The 22,206-nt window shown below is 49.5% G+C and overlaps 2 protein-coding genes and 2 pseudogenes across 5 annotated transcripts in view; all 4 read left to right on the plus strand.

The window, feature by feature from the left end:
- LOC101781019 (villin-1) overlaps nucleotides 1-4,760 on the plus strand; it is a 7,512-nt gene extending 2,752 nt beyond the window's left edge. For 2 of the 4 annotated variants that reach the window (XM_004977002.3, XM_022828718.1), the window contains 19 exons: nucleotides 32-131; nucleotides 211-279; nucleotides 399-635; nucleotides 731-908; nucleotides 997-1,132; nucleotides 1,213-1,375; nucleotides 1,469-1,613; nucleotides 1,702-1,787; nucleotides 1,864-2,019; nucleotides 2,187-2,255; nucleotides 2,349-2,417; nucleotides 2,541-2,678; nucleotides 2,805-2,933; nucleotides 3,069-3,216; nucleotides 3,299-3,309; nucleotides 3,418-3,558; nucleotides 3,653-3,781; nucleotides 3,903-3,965; nucleotides 4,223-4,760. In XM_004977002.3, the coding sequence (XP_004977059.1) occupies nucleotides 32-131; nucleotides 211-279; nucleotides 399-635; nucleotides 731-908; nucleotides 997-1,132; nucleotides 1,213-1,375; nucleotides 1,469-1,613; nucleotides 1,702-1,787; nucleotides 1,864-2,019; nucleotides 2,187-2,255; nucleotides 2,349-2,417; nucleotides 2,541-2,678; nucleotides 2,805-2,933; nucleotides 3,069-3,216; nucleotides 3,299-3,309; nucleotides 3,418-3,558; nucleotides 3,653-3,781; nucleotides 3,903-3,965; nucleotides 4,223-4,546 (2,491 nt within the window). In that variant the 3' untranslated portion in view covers nucleotides 4,547-4,760. Of the gene's footprint in view, nucleotides 1-31; nucleotides 132-210; nucleotides 280-398; nucleotides 636-730; nucleotides 909-996; nucleotides 1,133-1,212; nucleotides 1,376-1,468; nucleotides 1,614-1,701; nucleotides 1,788-1,863; nucleotides 2,020-2,186; nucleotides 2,256-2,348; nucleotides 2,418-2,540; nucleotides 2,679-2,804; nucleotides 2,934-3,068; nucleotides 3,223-3,298; nucleotides 3,310-3,412; nucleotides 3,559-3,652; nucleotides 3,782-3,902; nucleotides 3,966-4,222 lie in introns of those variants that run through there. The other 2 variants (XM_022828719.1, XM_022828717.1) reach the window with 2 other exon arrangements.
- A 116-nt stretch (nucleotides 4,761-4,876) lies between these two features.
- Nucleotides 4,877-14,309, plus strand: LOC101764141 (annotated as a pseudogene).
- Nucleotides 14,310-16,115: 1,806 nt separating this feature from the next.
- Nucleotides 16,116-20,090, plus strand: LOC101781422 (factor of DNA methylation 1). The gene is made up of 7 exons (XM_004977003.4): nucleotides 16,116-16,264; nucleotides 17,236-18,140; nucleotides 18,244-18,425; nucleotides 18,795-18,884; nucleotides 18,973-19,260; nucleotides 19,344-19,565; nucleotides 19,663-20,090. The coding sequence occupies exons 2-7, from the start codon at nucleotides 17,273-17,275 to the stop codon at nucleotides 19,897-19,899; spliced, it is 1,887 nt and encodes a 628-aa protein (XP_004977060.1). The 5' UTR covers nucleotides 16,116-16,264; nucleotides 17,236-17,272; the 3' UTR covers nucleotides 19,900-20,090.
- Nucleotides 20,091-20,682: 592 nt separating this feature from the next.
- Nucleotides 20,683-21,585, plus strand: LOC101764547 (annotated as a pseudogene).
- The last annotated feature ends 621 nt before the right edge of the window (nucleotides 21,586-22,206 follow it).

A 22,206-nucleotide genomic window follows, 5' to 3' on the forward strand; every position in this document is an offset into this window, starting at 1 on the left:
TATGCTGTAAGAATTGTTGCTCTGATTCCAGTGGCCTGGACATTTGGTGCATTGTGGGGAGCGGTCTGGTCCCGGTTGCGAAACCCCAGCACGGCAAATTCTACTCCAGGAATTGCTACATCATTCTGAATGTAAGCATCTCTCCACCAATTGCCTTCCCCAGGTGTGGAATTACACCGCTCGATTTCATGTGTTGTGCGAATTTCTCAGACAACTGAACTGAAAACCGGGGTTCGCATCCACGACGTGCATTACTGGGTTGGGGAGGAGGCCAAAGAGGTGTGTGCGCTGCTGCATCAACAATGGTCCCTCAAATCAACACTTCTGCTTGGCTGTCGCTTTTTTGCTTATGGCTTCATTTTTGTCCTCTGCTCTGCATCGTGGTTGTGACCACCTAGGAAGATTATCTGATGGCCTCAGACAAGGCTGTTGAGTTGGATGCGGCACTGGGCTCCCACGCTGTCCAGTACAGGGAAACACAGGGTGAAGAATCTGACAAGTTCTTGTCATACTTCAAACCGTGCATTATTCCGGTACACTCCCAGTCCCCTCCGCACATGGTAGGATCTGGGCACAAATCCAGCCGGACAACAATGTTTAGGTGCGAAGGAGAGCATGTTGCTCGTGTCAAAGAAGTAAGGAGGACTGCTATCTCAAGATTTTCCTTCATTTCTCAGTTTTGCTGGATGCTGATGTAAGACAACCTGCTGTGTTTCTAATGCTGTCTAAGGTGCCATTTTCACGGTCCTCTCTCGATCACAAAGGGGTGTTTATAGTGGACACGGCATCAAAGATCTTTATTTTCTGTGGCTGTAATTCCAGCGTGCAGACAAGGGCTAAAGCATTGGATGTTGTTAAACACCTGAAGGAAAACCGACACTCTGGCAGATGTGAAATTGCAGCGATAGGTACACCTATATACAGTTGCTTCTTGCATAAGAGTGGGGGGTGGAAAGGTGAGAACTCCAATTCTTTTTTACTTTTCAATGATTGCAGAGGATGGGAAGCTTGTTGGTGACTCTGATGCTGGCGAATTCTGGAACCTGTTTGGAGGTTATGCCCCTATTCCTCGTGATTTATCAGAAGCAGTCAGTGAGGAGTCAATGAATATGCCATCAAAGATCTTTTTTTGGTGAGTAGCCTTGCTTAATGCAGACATAACTAGTCTTCAGTTGCAGGTACTGATATATTTGGCAACTTTGCTGCCTGCAGGATTAACAAGAGAATCCTTGTTCCCATGGAGGCACATTTGTTAGATAGAGAAATTCTGAACTCAGACAGAAGTTACATACTGGACTGCGGCACCGAAATATTCCTATGGATGGGAATGACAACGCTGGTTTCAGAGAGGAAGACATCTGTTACTGCCTTAGAAGTGAGCCAGATGAAATCTGATAACTTTCCTTTCTGATATTCTGCACACGTACTTGTGTAGATCTGAAACCAATTTCTATTTAATTTTGGTTAGGATTATGTGCATTCCCAAGGCAGGTCCTCTCGTACAGTTATAATGACAGAAGGTCACGAAACTGTCGAATTTAAGCTTCATTTTCAGCATTGGCCTAAGATTGTTGGGATGAAGTTATATAATGCTGGGCGAGAGAAAGTGGCAGGTGTGACCATGGTGATTTGTCCATCAATTGTTTCCATGTAAAACTTGGTAGAAACCTTGACATAGTCTTACGCTGAATCATGGTGCAGCTATTTTCAAGCATCAGGGTTACGATGTCACAGAAATTCCAGAGGATAAACCCCAGCAGCTCATCAGTTGTGATGGCAGTCTGAAGGTAAAATGCCCTGCCTATGTATTGGTATATATACAGCTGTCTGCAGAATCTTAAAATCGAATAAAATGTATTGCAGGTTTGGCTGGTGGACCATGGTTGTACAACCCTCCTTAGCACTGAGGAGCAGGAGCAATTGTACACAGGAGACAGTTATATCATCCAGTATAGCTATGTTGAAGATGGAAAAGACTATTATCTGTTCTTTGCTTGGTCTGGTAAGAACAGTGTAAAGGTGCGTCTTTGTAGTTCCGTTCAAGGAACCTATTCATATATCAGAGGAAAGGCTGTTAGAAACCTTGTCCACAGCTGTATGATGCAGTTCTATTGCTTGGCTCTGTTTGCACATACATGTGCAATTTTCAGTGTTCTGCATGTTTCTTATCTGTGCATTACCTGCAGGAAGATAGCATGGCCACAGCATCATTGGTGTCTAATCTGGCTGATTCAGTAAAAGGGCATCCAGTTGTGGTCAGCTGCTTCAGCCCTACACCACTGAAAATTTCACATGTCACCACACTTCCGTTCACAGTGTTGTCAATTCATTCGCAAATGTAATCGCAGGCACAAGTGTTTGAGGGAAGAGAGCCTGGATTATTTTTCTCAATCTTCAAGTCACTGATCATATTCAAGGTACCATGGTACACACATACATGCATACATTTTTGTTCTGCATTCCAAGTACCATGTAAGGAGTGGAGTGGATGCATAGCTTGGATATTGATATTTGAGTTTGTTATCTCCTTTCCATTCCAGGGGGGCAGGAGTGCTGCATATAGGAATCATGTCCTACAGAAAAGTGATAGAAATGGATCTCATCAGAGGGACGGGGTCGCTCTATTCCGTGTTCAAGGGCTCAAACATGATTGTATGCAAGCCATTCAAGTTGATTTGGTGAGTTCTGCAAAAAATAAGGAGCCTGCACACAATTAGCTTCATAGCCTGAATCATATATTTCTTTGATTCTTTGGTGGTGCTCTAAACCTTTTCCTGTGAATGGATTGCATAATTAAACTGCAGGTTGCGAGTTCACTTAATTCTTCACATTGTTATATTTTGCAAGACGGAGGTTCTTACTTTACCTGGTTAGGAAGCCTCTCTTTGCCAAGCGACCATAATATACTTGACAGGATGATGAACAAGTTGCGTGTAAGGAGATTACTGCGAGCAAATCCTTGTGTTCTTCTCATTGATAAATATTGAAAAAAAAATTTCGAACAAGATGAATATTGAAAAATCATGTGGTATATCCCCTTTTAAGCTATTATAGCATTATTTTTGCAGCCATTGAAACAGTCCCTGCTAGTCAGAGAAGGCTCTGAACCGGATGACTTCTGGAAAGCGTTAGGAGGACGATCAGAATACTCCAAAGAAAAGCATGTCAAGGGTTGGCCTGCAGATCCACATCTGTATGCTTGTAGATTTGAACAAGGTATGCACATATCATATATTGTGTTCTAGACAGTATTGTTGTATAGATGTGTCTCGAAGTCTAAAGTATAATCTCTTTGCAGGTCGGCTCAAGGTAAGTGCTACCTTGCAATGAACACTTGAGTCTCCAAAACAGACGGCTAACTAATAGAATCCAAAGCAAATATCAAGTAACCTGTTTTGTTTGGTTCGTATCTTCAAGGTCAAGGAGATATTCAGCTTCTGTCAGGATGACCTGGCAACTGAAGAGACATTGATACTAGACTGCAACGATGAAATCTATGTCTGGGTTGGACTACACTCAGATGTTACATCCAAGGAGCAAGCACTGGATATTGCGAAGGTCACCAGAGATTAAGAACTTGATTTCTTATAAGCATTCAATCACAATTCCCTGTGAAATATCTCAGTTCTCTTTGTTTTCTACATTTCTGCAGATGTTCCTTCAGGATGGTATTCTTCAGAACAGAAGATCGATCGAAACAACAGTGTATATTGTCACAGAAGGGGATGAGCCAGCATTTTTCACCAACTTCTTCAACTGGGACAGTTCAAAGCAATCATCTGTAAGTGCTGGGCACACACATTGCGGGATATTATAAAGCACAGCTCTCCAGTTTACCAGTGCTGCAGTGCATGAACTCCTCATTGACTGACTTGTCTGGTTTTGTGTTCTTGCACATGCAGATGGCAGGCAACTCATTCGAGAGGAAGCTGGCCCTCCTGAAAGGGCTGTCACCAAAACTAGAGGTTAGACTTGTTTTTACCATCAGTTTGATGTCATCTAGAACTGTTTTCCTATGAAATTCCTACATTCCATACCACCTGCCCTTTTTGGCTCTGTTTATTCGTGGGATTTTTGCAGAAAATCCCTATGAGAGCCTCTGTGTTTCGGTTTGATAATTGCACATTAACATACACCAGTAACTAAATTACACTGCACCGTGTCAAATTATTATCATTATATTGAGACTGTCTATTTCGGTTTCGGCTGCTTTGGGATGCAGACGCCGGACAGAAGCATGCGGAGGCCGTCGACAAGGAGGCCCGGGGTATCGTCGGAGCCGACCACACCGGAGCAACAGCAGCAGCAACCGTCGGTGGCGAGGAGGGCATTCGGCTCCGCCTCCACCTGGAGGTTGGCAAGGGAGCGCTCACCGGCTACCGGACTGCCACCATCGCCAACACTGTCCCAGTCCCCAAGAAGCCGCTCCTCGTCCTCGACATCGACGCCTACGGCGGTGGCACGGCGGCTCTTCCCCGCCTCCCTGCACGCGTCGGAGACCGTGCACGCGCTCTCCAACGGCAACGGCACAGCTCGCCGACGGTGAGAGCTGCCGGAGGCCAGCCGGCAGCCGGTCGCATGAATGAAGATGATATATAGATGTCGTGCACTCGTGTATGATGTGTAATCGATCGTGTACCTTCAAACTGCTGCGTACAGTTGTACTAGACCATGGATATTGGACATTGCACGTATTTGTACGGTCCATCGGTGTTACGACTACAAAAGTACCGTGGTCTGAGAATTTTTCTTGTATTCCTATACGGACTCGATCGAAGTCTCGGAACCCTGATCGACTACAAGACCAAGTACACGCGGCTATAAATCCAGACACGTGCGTAGTTCTTCGGCAAGCGAGAGGGTAGGGGGAGAAAAATAGTCCACATCGATCCCGAGGAAGCAATGGACACTGGCGCGGGGCAGACGGCCGGCGATGCCGCGCCGCCGGTGTCTCCAATTCATGATGGGGACTTTGTGGTACTCAAGTACGCCAGCGAGCACGGAGACCGCGGGGTGGTGGGCGTTAGGGATGACACGCCGGTGGGCAAGGTCTCCGTGATATGCGTCAGCGGCGCCGAGGTGCACGCGGAGCTGGGCGACCTCACCGTCGTGGACCGGAGCACCCTGCGCCCGGGACATATGGTCGTGTCCAACTCGGACCCCGGCGGCCAGGTCGGGCTCGTGATGGGCGTTGACACCGTGGTCGACCTGGTCGAGCTCGAGGGCCGCGGAGGCGGCGGCCTGGTCGCCAGGGGCGTGCCGACGGCCGAGCTGCGGCGCGTCACGGAGCTCAGCATGGGCGACTACGTCGCGTCCGGGCCGTGGCTCGGCCGGGTCGTCGAGCTGTCCGTCGACGTCGACGTGCTCTTCGACGACGGCGCTGCCTGCAGGGTCCGCGCGGCGGAGGGCAAGCTGTGTGCCGGCCGCGAGAACCTCAAACTCATGATGCGACGGCACAACGGCTTCTTCTATCCGGGGCGGAGCGTCCGGGCCGCCGCCAAGGTCTTCGAGGCCGCCCGGTGGCTCAACGGCCACTTTAAGCGCCGCGTCCACGTCCAGGGCACCGTCGCCAAGGTGGAGCTGGCCGCCGTGCTCGTGCAGTGGGTGGCGTCGGCGCACCTGGGCGCCGGCGCCAAGGAGCACCTCACCCAGGCGTCCCCGCCACCGCACCAGCAGAGGCCTCGCGACCTCACCTTCTTCCGCTCCGACAACCACTGGGCCGTGGGCGACCGTTGCTTCTTCCGCGACCCCCGCCACAATGGACCTCGGCGGGCTAGTTGTACTACTACCGCCGGCGATGCTGCCTCACCGTCTGATCATCACCATCTTCCTACCTCGGTGGCGCCTGCTGATCCAAGCGGCAACAGCAGTTCGTCGCCGTCGCCGTCGTCTGCTCCTGTGCTTGAACCGACGAAGCAGCAGCAGCAGCAGCTGAGGAAGACGTTCTTCAGGAGGCACAGCCGGGCGCGGCAGCGGCGGCGCGGACGGAGGCACGCGGCGTTCGAGCGTCCCATGTCCGTCGCGGGCACCCGCACCACTGCCGTCGTGCTCTGGCAGGACGGCACGCGGCAGCGCGCCGTGCCCTCGGCGTCGCTGTCGACCTTCGACACGCATGTTATCGAGTTCGTCCCGGGAAATCGCGTCACCGGCGGCGCCGTCGAGCCCGTGGACGGCGACGGCGGTCAGGACGATGGTGCGGCCGCTCGGCTCCGCGGCGTCGTGAGAAGCCTCGACTGCAAGGAGCGGACCGCGCGCGTGTCGTGGCTCAAGCCGGCGCCGCCCGGCGAGGAGCCCAGCGAGGTGGAGCGCGACGAGACGGTGAGCGCGTACGATCTGGCCAAGGATTACGATCATGACATCTGGCACGGAGCTGTGGTCGTACGCCTGCTGCCATCGGAATCAGGCGGCGAGGATCTTTCATGGGTGGGGCATGCCGTTGATTTCTGCGACGCGTATATCCAAGTCAAGTGGGGCGACGGCAGCGCGTCGAAGGTGAGCTTCTCCTCGAAATGAATGTCCACAAGAAAGTTCAAATTTAAAATACTATACATTTTTAAATTAAGCACTTCACTCTTTTGGTGAATTTCAGGTGTTGCCGCATGAGATAGAGGTTGTACAATACGAAGACGTCCTGGTGATGCAACAGGAAATGGACGACTGGGTGGACGACGACGACGCCGTCGAGGCAGCAGAGGAGGACAACCACGAAGGAGAGCCTGCCGCCGCCACCGCCGCCGCACGCGTCGAACATCAACGAGATGGCACGACGACGGGGCGATTGGGTGCCTTTATCCACGCATTGATCCGACTGCCTGGCCAAGTGTTGGCCCGAGGAAAGAGGTACCAGTTCTGGGCGGTGGGTCGACGGCGTCAATGGAGATGAGCCTTGAAGTTGAAGACTCCACCGGCAATGGCCGTGAGACGACGGAGCGTGTGGCTGTGCTGACGAGCTGCTGCCAAGGAGGTGGTGATGGTTGTTGGATTTTTTATCTGTGGCTATCAACATTTATTTCATATCATATATTATGATCATTATATATATATATATATATATATATATATATATATAGGATTATACTATACAATATCTTGGTACGAAATAATCTATTCCGTACCCGAGCCGATCGGTGCGGTCAGCGTGGCCGGTCGCCGGTGCCGGTTTATTTCCGCGAACGTGGGTTTTTCGATTTTTTTATCAGGTCCTCCGAACGTGGGGTCAACATCCTCCCGTTCCCGTTCTAGCAGAAACCTGTGGCGGATCCACTTTGGATCTACTTGATTAAACATGATTTAGCCGCATAATACGCGACGCTCATGCCTAAACCGAGTAAACACGAAGTGCCGTGGGATTTCTTCCGATTTAACCACTTGAACAGGACCATTTTAGCAGACCCACACTAAGGTGAGCGGTTCCAGAGAATACAACAAGTCCACCGAGTTAACAACTTAACCACTTAGTTTGGTTATGAAATAAACATCAGAGTTTACAAGGTTTCAACAAAAATAACAAAAGGTAAAACCACTAGCGGAAGCAAAGCGTCAGGGTCGGACATCCCTGGTGAGGCCAACCGGGACATCACTGATCCCTCTCCTCGCTATCCGAGAAGGGATCCCACTCGACCGTCCAACCCGGAGGGAGCTGGGGCGGCCAAGTGCCAGCAGAAGAAGGGTCGGGAGTAGCAACTTCACCTGAAAACAGGAGCCACAACAAGGCTGAGCTACTAAGCTTAACAAGACTTAACCGACAGGGAGTAAAGCTACTCCACGGAACTAGACATGCAAGGCTTTTTGGTTGAGGGTTTTGTTTGCCCAAAAGCACTAAATAGAACCTTATTTTCCAGTTTTAGCTCAGGTTCTAAGTTCATTATCCGGTCTAAGTTTGCAACTATTCTAAACAATCATAGAATCAACCAAGGTATATATATATCAACAAAACCATGTCATCATCAGATTTTTCATTTACTCAGGGTGACATAGCGATCAAGCAGTCTCAAACTGTGAGAGGCAGACGAATCGATTCGAGTTCTTTAACCATGCATGGTGAACCTAACCTCACGACATCCGCGCACCACGGAGGTCGCTTCCTTTGTCGGTCTTCCCCATCAATCCCCTAACCCGTGTCGGGCCCATTTCCTTTGGTGCAAGGTTCCACAGACCCGGCCTCTGCCGTTCTGTGACCACGCATGCCACCACGTGCGACATCCAGCAGGGGAAACTCCATTCCAAGAACAATGGGGTGACCGCTCACGTCTAGGTTCAATCCGGTACTAGGCTTCCTCATCCCATACTAAGTATGAGGTTAGTACTTTCAAGCACTTGATCACGAACACCACCACTGTCGGGCCTTAGTCAAGTTTCATAGATAGACGGGGCGATCAACCGGTCACCAAAGAGTTACCCAAAACCCTGCCCCGTCCATCGTCCTTACAGTTGTAACAGAAGGGTAGACAGCCAACTCCTACAACTCGCGAGTGACAGGAAATCACTCGACTTTTACCGCTTCCTATTTAAGCAAGCAGCTACTCGGTCCAATAGCTAGTGTTCAGATCAGGGGAGCTACGTTATGCATCTAGGGTTCCAAACAACTCCTATACGTAAATGCACAAGCATGCTAAAGAAGGCATGCACAAGTCTGGTAAAACAACACAGGGTTTTCATGCAACCGGGGCTTGCCTTCGAGCAAGGAGGAAGAGAATTGCTCGACTTCTGGGGCGGCTTCGGCTTCAGAGGGCAGGAGCTCAGCTAAACCGTCGTCTTCTGGCGCCGGGTGCAGCTCATAGAAGCCGTCGGCGAGGCGCAGCTCTACACGAATGCAATGCATTAGTTAGTATAGACGGTTATTTCAACAGCAACACTCGCAAGTCTGAGCCCAGAAACTCGCGACAAAAAGCAGGAGGGTGGGAAGGTTCAAGGGAGTGGATGGAGATCAAGAGGTAAGGGTCGGAGGAAAGGTACTTATGATCTGACCCTTAAACTAGAGGGTTTGGTGTGCTAGGGATCCTCAGACTCAATGCTGAAGGGTCCCCAAGTTTTACACATACACCCTCGGTTTGAAGAAAAAGGATACAGCCGAGCCCTCGGGCGAGGCGGAGAAGGATCGGCGGAACAGTCAGGGCCGGGCGAGACGGAACCGGGGTCGGGCGGATAAGAGGGGTCGGGCGAAGCGGACAAGGGTCGGACGAGGCGGACCAGGGGTCGGCAGCTTACCTTCTTCCTACAAGGAAAGCTTGGGGTCGGGAAGTAGCAGACTTGGGCGGAGGGACTAAGGCTTTGAACAGCGGCTAGGTCAGGCAATGCTCCGGCGGCGGCGGTGCTTCTTGTGGATCACAAGTAAGCTCTTACACAGCGCGGAGGGGCAAGCGGCTGGATGGATTGGGGAAAACGGTGTGGAGCGGAGAGGAGAGTTCCTCAGGAACTTAGTGTGGTGGCTGTGGGAGTTCGAACAGGGAGCAAGAGAAATGGTGGAAAGGCAGCGATGGCGAAGGGAACTCTAGCGGGGCTCGCGCATTCCCTTTTATAGCGGCGGGGGAGTGAGAAGGGAAGCGGCGCGGGAGTGAGAAGGGGAGCGGCGCGAAAGCCGGGGAAATAGCAATGGAGTGCTCTGCCTGGGCGGCGATTGAGCGACGAGGGCGGTGGAGTAGGACTTCGGGTATGACGCCAGCGGTCATTGGGCTCTGGCGTCAGGGCGGCGCAGGAGCGGGTATGCCGGTGGTTGATATTTGGCGGAGGCGGGCGTCGTCGTGCGGTAGAGTTGATGGAAGTGACCGGGTTAACGGCGCTAGAATCGAGGGTGCACAGGTGAGAAGACAGGCGGCCGCGGGCGCGCGGGCGAGCGCGGAGCAACAGATTGTCGGGCGGCTTCTGACAGGGCGGGGAAAGGAGCTTCCGCTGCCGTGGTCAGGGTTGGCGGAGGAGGAATCGTCGGGTAGCGAAGACCAGGCGGCGCGACTGTATCGAAGTGACGGAAAAGACGGGCGACATCGGGCTCTGCGGCCGGGATCTGGCGATGTGATGATGGGCGCGGTTGGCGAGGTGTTGCAGAAAGGTTGCAGAGGGGCTTCCGCTGCGATTGGGAAGGGGGTGCGAGAATCCATTCGGTCGCGGGCTAGAGACGAGGCGGAGCGGTGGGCGTCGGAGAAGTTGAGCCACGCGGCAGGGGAACTCTAAAGCAGGCATGCAACTCGAGTGCACCTATCGCGGAAGATCTGGGGAAAAAGATCTTGTGGGTCCACCGGTCAGATAGAAAGGGTGTGTTGGGAAAGACTTAGAAGAATCCGACGGTGAGTTGGGGTCGGCGGGGTCGGAACTGGAGACCAGCGGAGAGGGGTCGGGTCTCAGGGGTCGGGACCGGTCTGGAGGTTGATCACTTAGGCTTGGAAAGCTAAGACAGGTGACCAGGGGCTCGGATTAGGATTAACTTGGAAGATTTGGGGTCGGTCGTCACAGAACTGCCCCAGCTCGCCATCCCCCGCCGCGCGCTGTCGCTCGCCATCCCCCGCCGCCGCCGTTCGCCATCCCTCCCCGCCTTCGCTCGCTATCCCCCGCCGCCGCCGCTCCTAGACCCTAAGCACGCCGCGCTCCGCAGCCACTCGCCATCCCCCGCAGCCTCCGCCGTTGCCGGGGCCGGGAAGAACTGGCGCATGATCACGACCTCCGCGGAGTCGTCGTCTTCGGGCGGCCGCGGACGAGGAGGTCGGAGACGTCGGCGAACAGGTCGGCGGCATGGCCATGGTAGCCGGAAGTCATTAAGATCCCACATGGCTAGCTAGGTGCTGGTCTCCGTGTGGTCAACCGCCCCTCCTCCTCGACTAGCTCACGGCATGGAAGCGCAGCGGAGGCAGGTTCATATACCCCTTCCCTGCGGAAGCCTCCAATTCCTCCCCGGTTCCACCTTCTGATCCAGGTTGACTGCAACGGAATCGCATTTGTGGAGTTCTTCCTCGGTCACGGCAGCTTCCTAATGCCCCCTTCACCTTGATTTCTTCGGATTAATGAGATCTCATTCTCCCCCCATCGCAAGGTGCCCTCTATTCTTCTCCCGTGTGTGTTTTCAGTTGATTTTGATTGATTTCCCACGAAGGTACCGATGATTTGTGCAGGTAGATTGTTGGCCGTAGATGGTCTGGAGCAGGTTGCCTCCCTCCCTCTTTCGAAAATCCCCTCTGACCTGCTGACCTCGTTCAGACATTGAGCCTAGTTCTGAGAGCAATTTTCATGCCCAGCTTACAGACAAGATCCATGTGCTAATGCAATCTCATGGTTATTTGGATGCAATGACTTGAATTGGCACTACATGGTTTCTCTGATTTCAGTTTATCTCGCTGAGACACCAAGAGCTGCTGCGCCTGTAAATTGGTTCTTGCCAAGATCATTCTAGTGATCAATTAAAAATAAATAAGTCTAGCCATGCTATTGGAATTCTTAGTAGATATCAAAAGAATCCTGGGGAAGAACATTGGAAACAAATCGAACATGTACTGCGTTATGTCAAAGGAACTTTGGACTATTCTTTATATTTTAACGGTCATAATCTTCAGCTGCAGGGTTATACTGATGCTGATTGGCAAGGAGATTTGGATGACCGGAAGTCTATGTCTGGTTATATATTCACTTTGGCAGGAGGTGCAATTTCTTGGTGTAGCAAGAAGTAGAATTCGGTTGCTCTTTCATCCATGGAAGCTGAATACATTGCTGCATCTGAAGTAGCAAAGGAAGGCGTATGGCTAAGGGAATTTCTTGCATCACTTAAGGTCGTGGAAAGTGCATCACAACCTGTCACTATTTTTTGTGATAATATGGCGGCGATCAAGTCTCTAAAGATCCTAAATTCCATAGTAAAAGTAAGCACATTGAGAGAAGGTATCATTATATTCGTGATGTAATAAATAGACTCAAAAATGTCCGTTTAGTTTATTTGCCTAGTACTAGTATGGTTGCAGATCCACTGACTAAGCCACTTAGTCAGGAATTATTTTCTAAGCATACTAGAGACATGGGACTTCAGGTTATTGATTGAAATGTTTTAGCCAAGTGGGAGATGTTGGATTTTTTTATTTGTGGCTATCAACATTTATTTCATATATATATATATATATATATATATATATTCACCTCAATGTGGAATTATTTATTGATGCGAGTGACATGGGAATTATTGTTGCGGAATCTAACTTGAGGAATTTTTACTCGAGGTGCCGAGGACGTTTGTGCTGGAATACAGTAGAGGAACAAGTTTGAGATCGACTTTATTGGAATGTTTATTATGTACGTACATGTTTGACCCGAGTACAGCACGGCGGAAAAGCTGGGTTTGTTGTGCAGGATCGGCTCTGCAGGCTGTTAACCCACATGATCAGATTGGAATTGATCTCATATATACAACTGATCATGGCACGTGACTCACACATGTGTGCTAGGGACTAATATATTTTAGACTCATTAAACTGACCTGTCTGATCGTGGTTGGTGACATGGTTCAGGAGTTACACGGATTTCTCCGGAACACACAGATGGAATATTTGTTACATCTGGAAGTGGAGTCTATAAATAGGTCCCTACCCTCTAGCCTCATTATGCATTGTGAGCGGTACCACGGATAAGGCAGAAGAACAGAGGGTAGACCGCATAGCGCACAATTTCCTTCAATGGTGATGGCTCTGCTGAGTTGGAGAAGGTCGATGGTGATGATGATGATTCGTTTCACTTCACACAGTTCGGCGTCGTGCAGCTGATGAGCCCTCCAGATCACCATTTCCTCGACGACATGGAGCAGGTGCTCATTCCTAATCAATTTTATTTTAAAGCTGATTCAGTCGTCAGAATCTATGAGAAACTGAGTCCCACTTTGTTGTAGGAATTGTACTGTTACTGTACTTGTCACAAACTTGTACAAGTTATATGAAAACCTGCGAACAGTTGAGCTTATAGCAGCTGGTTGTTGTGCTTTTTTTTTTTCCAAAGTAATGTGCACGAGAGGTCCATTAACTTTAAGAGGTGTTACTTAGGTCCACAAATTTTGAAAAAGTTTGGTTCATAAACTTGTTAAGTCGTTCACCGCAAGTCCATACCCTTTCACATGGGCGTCTAGCGTTGGCATGGCACGGTGATTGTGCATCTAGCGTTGGCATGGTATGGTGACGGGCACACTGACATGGCACCCCTAGCATATTCGATGAAATGCTAGGAGGAGAGAGAGGAAGATGAGATGGATAAGAGAAAAGATGCCCAGTCAGCCTACTATATCAGCGCTAGCTAGATACCCATGTAAAGGAGTATGAATTAAGTAGTTTATGGATAAAAATGCATTTTCAGTGTTCGTATACTGGCACCGATGTACCTCTGGTGTATTTTATTTTTTTTTCAAATTTGTTTAACACAGGGCGCTGGTGGTGGGAAGGAGTGGAGCAAGAGAGTGCAAAAGGAATGGAAAATTCTACGAGACAACTTGCCAGGTACATTGTGTGGTCAAAAACTTCTACCAACTATGTTTAAATTTGTGCGTCCACCTTTTCTTATCGGCTTAAGATTTTGCATGAACTAGTTAACGCTAGTAATCGATGATATCAAACACTGTTCACGACACGTGTCACAAACTCACGACAACGGTATGCCTGCCTGCAGACACCATCTACGTGCGGGCGTTCGAGGACCGGATGGACCTGCTCCGGGCGGCGATGGTGGGCGCGGCGGGGACGCCGTACCAGGACGGCCTCTTCTTCTTCGACGTGCGGCTGCCGCCGGCATCGTACCCGCGGAGCCGCCGCAGGTGTGCCACCACTCCTTCGGCCTCAGCGTGAACCCCAACCTGGACAACTCCGGCACGGTGTGCCTGAGCCTGCTCGACAACTTCGGCGTCGACCGTCCTGCAGGTGCTCGTCCTCACCGCGCAGCCCTACTACAACGAGGCCCGCTACGAGGAGACGCTCGGCACGCCCGGGGGCGCGCGCGACGTGCTCCCCTACGCCGAGAACGCCTACGTCCTCGCGCTCCGGACCATGCTCCACCTGCTGCGCCGCCCGCCGGCGGGGTTCGAGGCGCTCGTCTGGGGACACTTCCGCCGCCGCGGCAGGTTCGTGCTCCGGGCGTGCGAGGCGTACCTGATGCAGGGGTGCCCCGTCGGCACGCTCGACGCCGATGCCTGCGCCACGGCGGAGAGCGGGGACCGGCGGCCGTGCTCGGCGGGATTGAGGCTCGCGCTCGCCGGCGTCGTGCCGCGGCTCATCGAGGCGTTCACTGAGATTGGCGCCGACGGATTCGAGGAGTTCGACCGGCTCCGGCTGCAGCTTGGCGGTGGTGGGGTGCCTCGCTGATTACTGCACCTAGCGGTTAGCCGGTTACTCAAACGCACTAGCTAGTTATCACGATATATTACAGTGTTGTGTTAATTTGCATTTATTATTTTCTCTGTTCAATTTTTTTTTATTTTCTAGTGCCACTGGCGCTGCCGATATACTCCTTTCGTATCAAAAATTTTATCACCGTTGACTTTTAATTTACTCACAACGTTGAGCATATGTTTTATTCAAAATTGTTAAGATAAGTCGTACTTAAAATAGCTCCGACGATAAAGTAAGTCATAACGAAAATAATAATATTTACACATTTTTTAATAAGACGAATGGTGAAACATCACGAGTAAAAAGTCAACAACGACAAATATTTTGATACAGAGGTAGTATATTCTTTATTTGTTAACGTGGTGCTTTGTTTGAGGAAGATCCATGACCATTTTGGATCCTTTATATAGGAGAAAACGAGAGTTAGGCAAACAGTTCCTCAAGTCTTTTGTGGATACAAAAATTACAGAAAGCTTAATTAAGCCTTTTGCATAAGACTAGGCTATTTCTACAATAGATGTATACATTTAGACTAAATCTATAGTTTAAGAAAACCCTAGTTTTCAAAACTGCAAAGTTTGTTACATCTAAATACCTTTTAGCATGCGCTTGTTTATTTTTGAAACAACATGGGTTGGTATGGTACGGTCGTTCCCTCCATGTTCATAGAAAGGGAACAACCCATTTCTTGTTAGGTCAGAGGATTCAATTGTAAGAGGGGTTAAAGGGGTGGATGAATATTTAGCACCCTGGCCCCACATGTTTATTTGCAGGTCCTCTCCCCCTTCAAAACCAAATCTTCCTCATCTCGCCTCGACTACCGCGTAGCTCACCCTTCAGGAGGAGCTCGAGCTCGCTCTCACGTCGAGGAGCTCTCCACAAAGGAGGTCAGCACTGCCATCCCACGGTCTCGCTTTGCGCCGCGCCGTCCTACACTGCCCGCCCCACCTTGCATTGTTTTCCTAGGGCACCACGCTCGTCCTCCGCCAGCTAACGCCTTTCCTACCCACGGTCCTGCTCGGTGGAGCTTGGCACGCTCATGCTTGACTGCATGCTAAGCACGCGAGACGAAGGGAGCAATGACATCCATCTAGGTCGGAGTCTGTCTTCTTATGTCCGACCTTCCACTTCAATCATCAAACTAATCATCAAACTAAATATATGCTTATAGTATTCCGAAAATCGATATGTTTACAAAATTATTATATTTTCTTATAAAAACTGCTTGCGTGCATGCTCAAGCACACGGGTTTTTTGAGCACGCGAGATGAAGGGAGCGATGACATCCATCTAGATCGGAGTTCATCTTCTCATTTTGGGATACAGTCCGACATTGCACTTCAATCCTCAAACTAAACATATGCTTATAGTATCTAAAATCTGATGTACTTACAAAATTATTGTATTTTCTTCTTATAAAAACTAAAAGGTACAAACGAACCTAAGTTCCAACAAAAACCAAACAAATAATCGTTGCTAAAATTCAAAGCATCACATGAATTCCTTCCGCTACCCCAGGTGGAGATAATGAGATCGGTCCATAAATTTTCCTTTCATTTACCACATTTCGTTCAAAGGGTCAAAGGAAGATATTGTACAAGTTATTTGCAAGAGCCAACTTGATCCACTTCCCCGAGATCCTGGATGAGGGAAGCGACCCCAACCATCGTCCATGTACGATCCATCTCCCTCTGCTCTTCATTGCGTCCACCTTGGCCTTGTCCTATTTTCTCCATTTTTTTTATAGTCTAGGAAGTACACGTTCCTTTACTCCGGACGCCTCCGCCTCCTGGCTCGCTTTCTCTTCTTTCCCTCTCTGCCGCCGGCGGCGAACCCAACCCAAGCGATCGTCGCCAAGTAACCAAGCAAGCGGGAGCGCGGCAGCACAAGAAGTCCCAATCGCTTCGCTCCGCTCCGCTCCGCTCCAGGTGAGAATGCGCTGCAGCGAACTCTTCTTCTTCCTCCCCCAATTCCATTTCCCCCTCAGGCAAAACCCTCGAATGCCCTAGCTTTATTTGGGGGGGTTTCTCTCCACTTTTTTCCCTCTAAAAATGTTGAAGAAAATCCCGTTCCTAGTTGTGCTTCGGTGCTGCGGATTCGCAACCGCTCTTGTTCCGAGCGAACCGGCGGCGTGCTTTGCGGGGTGGAGTGGAGGCGGCCGCAAAAACCACCTTTTTTTGGGGGGGTTTTCTTGGACCTCACCTCATCGCCAAGAATTTCGATTTCCCCCTCTTTTTGTTTGTAACCCCGTCTCTTTATGTATGTGAACATCGATTCTTGGGATGAATGCTGGGAAAGATGCCATTTTTCCAAAAGATTGGTAAAATCGATTACTGTACTGATGGAGGAGGGTTTTGCAAACAACCAAGAAGTACATCAATGCATAACCCGGGTGGCCGTGTTGACTTAGTTTATGTATATTGCTTCCAAGGTGCTCTGCTTTTGTTGGTGCTCTGTTCTTGAATTCGTCAGGTGCCTTGTCTAGGATATAAAACCCAACCCTCCTCGTGCACTTGACATGTCGGTTAGCTTACTGAGTTTCTGTAGCTTAATTTTGCTGTAACCAAGTCTAATATGCATCACTGGATACTCCCTGTTGTTGAAACAAAAAAACAGTTGCATTTAACTATTTATCAGATTGTGGTGCTATTGTGACGGCTCAAGTTTGAGCAAGATATGGCAAGATGCTATAAGGGTGGTAGAAATCTATGATGTTAAGCTTCCGTCTCTGATTCAATCTATATTCAACTTATTAGATTACGGTTTAAACGCTGATTCAATATGTATTTAACCGGTTCTGTCCTCCTACGTTATGCGTGGTCGTGGTATATCCTTTTTTATGTATGCTTCTTTAGCATACTATACTATTGAGAGATCATAACATGGCTTTTCCCCTCAGGCCCCAAGGTTGTTGGCCTTCTCCCTCGCCTTCTGCCATGGACTACACCTCGGATGGAGATTCTGAAGTTGAAGCTTGTGGGGATGGCACTTTTGAGCTTCTGGTGTCAGGAAATTTAAAAGTGATGAGTGATGAAGGCGTTTACCAATGCCCCTTTCGTTCAGATGAAGGGAAGGAATGCAGCCTAGATGATCTGTTGCAGCATGCCTTGGGAGTAGGGGCTGCACGTGACCCGCAGGAGAAAGAGAAGGCAGACTACCGTGCTCTTGCAAAACATTTGAAGAGTAAGGCAGCTGAATCATCAGTTGGCTCAGTGTTGCAGCCAATGCTTATGGATCCACAGGTTCCTCAACATACCAGAGATGAGCAGTTTGTCTGGCCCTGGATGGGCATCCTAGTCAATATGCCAAATGAATTCTTTGGCAAAAGTGCGAATAGGCTGAAGGAGCATTTCTCATCTTTCCATCCAGTTAAGGTCCATCCGGTCTATAACAGAGGTAGACCCACGCGTGATGCTATTGTTGAGTTTGGGAAGGACTGGAGTGGTTTTAGGAACGCACGGGCCTTTGAGAATCACTTTACGATGAAAGGGTACAGCAAAAGATGCTGGAAGGAAATGAAGTGCGGAGGTACAGAGCCTATTGGGTGGATGGCAAGGGCTGATGATTACAATTCTCTAGGGGCAATAGGTGAGCTACTGAGAAAAAATGGTGATCTTAAAACTCTCAATGATATTGTGAAGGACGGGACAAATAAAACTGACAAACTGATGGCTAATTTGGCTTGTCAAGTTAAAGAAAAGGAGATGCATTTAGAGAAACTTGAGTCTGAGTACAACAAGAGATCTGCATCACTTGACATACTGATGCAGAAGAGGGAACAACTGCTCCAGTCGTATACTCAAGGTACACTAGAATATCTGGTTATTTATGCATACATCTTGGAGTAATTATATACATATAGTGGTAAGTTATGCTGACATATATTTTGTTTTTTCACTATTACTAGAAATCATGAAGATGCGGCAGCATTCTCAACAGAATACACGAAGAGTTATTGACGAGAACCGGAAGCTACAGTCAGATCTCCAGGGAATGATGGATGAGCTTGACACAAGAAACAAACAAATTGAGGCGTTGTCTGCACAAAGTGAGTGCAACAGTAGGGAGCTTGAGTTAGAGAAGCAAAAGGTGAGAGATCCATTTTCTGCGGCACAATTTTATTAATAAAAAATAGTTACATAACTGCTTGGTAATTTGTGTAGTGTGTTTAGTTTTCTTGTCTCCCATGGCAGTATATGTTGTCAAAATGATGAAAATAATCTGTTGCTGACCATCTGCATTCTACTATTACAAGGGCTTAAAGAAAACATCAGTGCTCTTTCTAGCTACCATTTGTTGCTAGATATCATGGAGCAAAACTTTTAATGTTGTCACGGTGAATGAATGAAGTCAGTGCCAGTCTTTGGGTGTCATCTGGCAATGTAATAGGAGCAGAATGCTGAGTGAAAATTAGACAGCTTTATGCATACAACTTACATGTGTCTTTTTTCTGTGCAGAATGCGTTGAAAGCCAATCATCTTAGGTTGGCCGCATTGGAGCAGCAGAAAGCTGATGAAAATGTTATGAAGATTATGGAAAAACAAAAGGTTAGCTCCTGTTTCCTTGATGTGTTTGCGTGCTGTTTTCTTTTGATTAACTCATGGTCGTGGGTGTTTTGCTATGAGGTAATATCAGAGAGAGAAAGAAGCTGTTATAGAAAAGCTCACGATGTTGAGCATACAGTCAGAAAAGAAGCTCAATCTTGAGTTAAACATTAAGCACTTGATGGGAAAATTACAAGTGATGGAGCTGAAGCCAGGAGATGAAGATTCTGAATCCGGCAAGAGGATAGATGAACTAAGAGAGGAGCTCAGTGAGAAGATCACTGAACTGAATGATGTGGAAAGCTTTAACCAAACTTTAATTGCTAAAGAAAGCAAGAACAGTGATGAGTTGCGAGAAGCTCGAGACGTGCTGATAGATGTATGATACTTTTTACACTGTACCTCTCAGTTTCATTGCGTGCACTTGCTGTTTATGAGAATTCATGTTTGGCCCAATTGCAGGCCCTGCAGGGTTTGTCTGGCGCCACTAGTTCCCAGACGCAGATAGGCATCAAGAGAATTGGTGAGCTTGACTCCAAAGTGTTTCTAAACATGTGCAAGCGGAAATTTTCTGCAGAGGATGCTGAAGTGGAAAGCGCTATCCTGTGTTCAAAGTGGCAGAAGGAAATTAGCAATCCAGAATGGAATCCTTTCAAGGCTATTATGGTCGATGGAAATACGCTGGTATGAATCTTTTGCTGTTGTCAACTACTCAACTGTTACTGATAATCATGAACTGCTTGTCGCCGAAAGTAATGGAGCATCGGTTGTGCCCGTGTAGGAAGCAATCAGGGAGGATGACAAGAAGCTCCTGGAACTGAAGGAGTGCAGTGAAGAAGCCTATGCTGCGGTAACGAAGGCACTGAATGAGCTGAAGGATGTCAATGGCAGGAGGAGGGATCCTTTCCCTGAGCTGTGGAACTACGAGGAGGGGCTTAAAGCACAGACGACTGAAGCAGTTCGGTATGCTCTGAAGCTGTGGAACGCAAGCAAGGTGAAGGGCAAGAGAAGGCGTTGAGCTCAACGCAGTGGCCTCATCCTGGTTGAATCAATTAAGGCCCTGTTATGAGACTACTACAGCCCTATAGACTTGTTGTTCTTAGGCAGAGCTGTCTATTTTGGAGTGGAGTGCAATGGTAGTTAACCAGTTAACCTGGTGCCTTTCGCTGGGCCTTTATATATATGTACTCTGAAACCCAGTCGCAATTCTGAACCTGGCTCTAGTGTCAGTAAAACAATCCTGGTGGAGTGGTGGTAAACCTAGATTAATCGGTCGCACTGTGATGTATAAAAGCTGGTATTAAGTAGAACAAATGCTGAAATTGTGCTCCAACTAACTTTAGTCAAGTGCAGAACTTACTTTATCCAGTGCTCCGTTTATCTGACTTATATTTTACCAGTTTGCACTACGAGGTTACATACAGATTCTTGTATATTTATCTAAGACTTTTAGTACTAATTACACAATTATGAAATGGTGTTTTCAGTATTTTGATTCTATACCACCCCATTATGTTATCTGGACGGAGGAGCCGAGGAGGTACCTCGAAAAACGTGCATTACACGTCACTCGTATCAAGAAAGCTTAGTAAACTGTTCCAGTCACTCTGCAAATACAGCACATGAAATGCAACCCAATGTTGACATTGCCGTCGAGAGCACCGATGCAAGCTAGCTACAAGGTCACTCTCACTTCACAAACAAGAAGCATACCGTCGGTGGAGCCCAGCCGTACGCAGCGCGTGGCAAAGAGCGGGCCTCGTTCGCCGGCGGCGCGGTCTGTGCGCCTGAGCTCGCCATCATGTCGACGTCGACGCAAGAGGTGGAGCAGCTGGACTGGATGGACGGCGACGATGATGCCGCGGCGGCGTCGCCTCGGGCGCAGTCGTCGTCGCGGTACAAGGGCGTGGTGCCGCAGCCCAACGCGCGGTGGGGCGCGCAGATCTACGAGCGCCACGCGCGCGTCTGGCTCGGCACGGTCGCCGACGAGGCGGCGGCCGCGCGCGCCTACGACGCGGCCGCGCTCCGCTTCCGCGGCCGCGGCGGCGCCGTCATTCGTCAACTTCCCCGGCGGCACCGCCGGCGCGGCCGAGATGGCGTTCCTCGCCGCGCGGCCCAAGGCCGAGGTCGTCGACATGCTGCGGAAGCACACATACGACGACGAGCTCCGGCAGGCGCTGCGCTCCGGCGGCGGCGGCGACCACGCCCTGGCCCTGGTCCCCCGGGTGGCGCTGTTCGAGAAGGCGGTGACGCCGAGCGACGTCGGCCGGCTCAACCGGCTGTGGTGATGCCCAAGCTGCACGCCGAGAAGCACTTCCCGCCGCTCGACGAGGCGGCGCCTCCCGTACTGCTCGCCTTCGAGGACGTCGCCGGCGGGAAGGTGTGGCGGTTCCGGTACTCGTACTGGAGCAGCAGCCAGAGCTACGTGCTCACCCGGGGCTGGAGCTGCTTCGTCAGGGAGAAGGGCCTCGTCGCCGGAGACACCGTCGCGTTCTCGCAGGCGCAGGCGGCGGTCTCCTCCAGCACCGACGACGGGGAGGTGGATGTCAAGCGCCGGATGTTCATCGAGTGCAGGAAGCGGAAGAGGAACGACGGCGGCGCCGGCCACGGCGATGATTGCTGCGCGGACGGCGGCGCGCGCGTCGTGAGGCTGTTTGGCGCCAACATTGCCGCCGCGGCGATTGGAGCTTCATGCATGTGTTGAGCTGTGAACCACACTGCAATTGAGCTCATGAACTCGCCATGATCGATTAGGTGTCCAAATTGGGCCGTTGATCGTTCTTTTTTTTTTGTTTTGATAAACAAACATAATGATTTTTTTTTTGACAAGCTAGCTCTCTACTACATTTTCTGTGAAATTCTTGCACCGATCCATGTCTTTTAAGTGAGCATCATCTAGTTCATAGACAGATCTTCTAGATTGATATGTTGATCGACTTGCTATACTTCACTAACGGCTAAAATGTTTCGAGATTACAGTAACACTTCATGCCGTTGGATGGAAGCTTCATTTGGCATTTGGACACCTTCCGTTTGTGCTGATGCTTGGTAAGCCATAATGGCATCAAGTAGCTAGGGCTCTAAACTTGGGATAACGTATCTAGCGAAAATGTTAGGATTTGATAATTAATTAAGTGATGAAATATTTGAAATAGTTTCTCTTGCATTATTTGGAAAAATACAAAAAATGTTTAAAGATGATGCAAAGCATCACATTAATTTGTTGCGAAGGCCAACAAAAATGTTGAGGCATTTGTTGCAACTAAACTCAAATTATGTACCGGGATTTCTTTACATGGCTTGCAATGAGAGTGACACTCAGTCA

The sequence above is a fragment of the Setaria italica genome, chromosome VII (genome assembly GCF_000263155.2).
Source record: "Setaria italica strain Yugu1 chromosome VII, Setaria_italica_v2.0, whole genome shotgun sequence".
Taxonomy (NCBI): Eukaryota; Viridiplantae; Streptophyta; class Magnoliopsida; order Poales; family Poaceae; genus Setaria; species Setaria italica.

Coding starts and splice junctions, on each gene's coding strand:
- LOC101781422 (XM_004977003.4), top strand. CDS start 17,273: ATGGACTACACCTCGGATGGAGATTCTGAAGTTGAAGCTTGTGGGGAT. Junction 18,141..18,243: donor GCTCCAGTCGTATACTCAAG/GTACACTAGAAT, acceptor CACTATTACTAG/AAATCATGAAGATGCGGCAG. Junction 19,566..19,662: donor TGGTCGATGGAAATACGCTG/GTATGAATCTTT, acceptor GTGCCCGTGTAG/GAAGCAATCAGGGAGGATGA.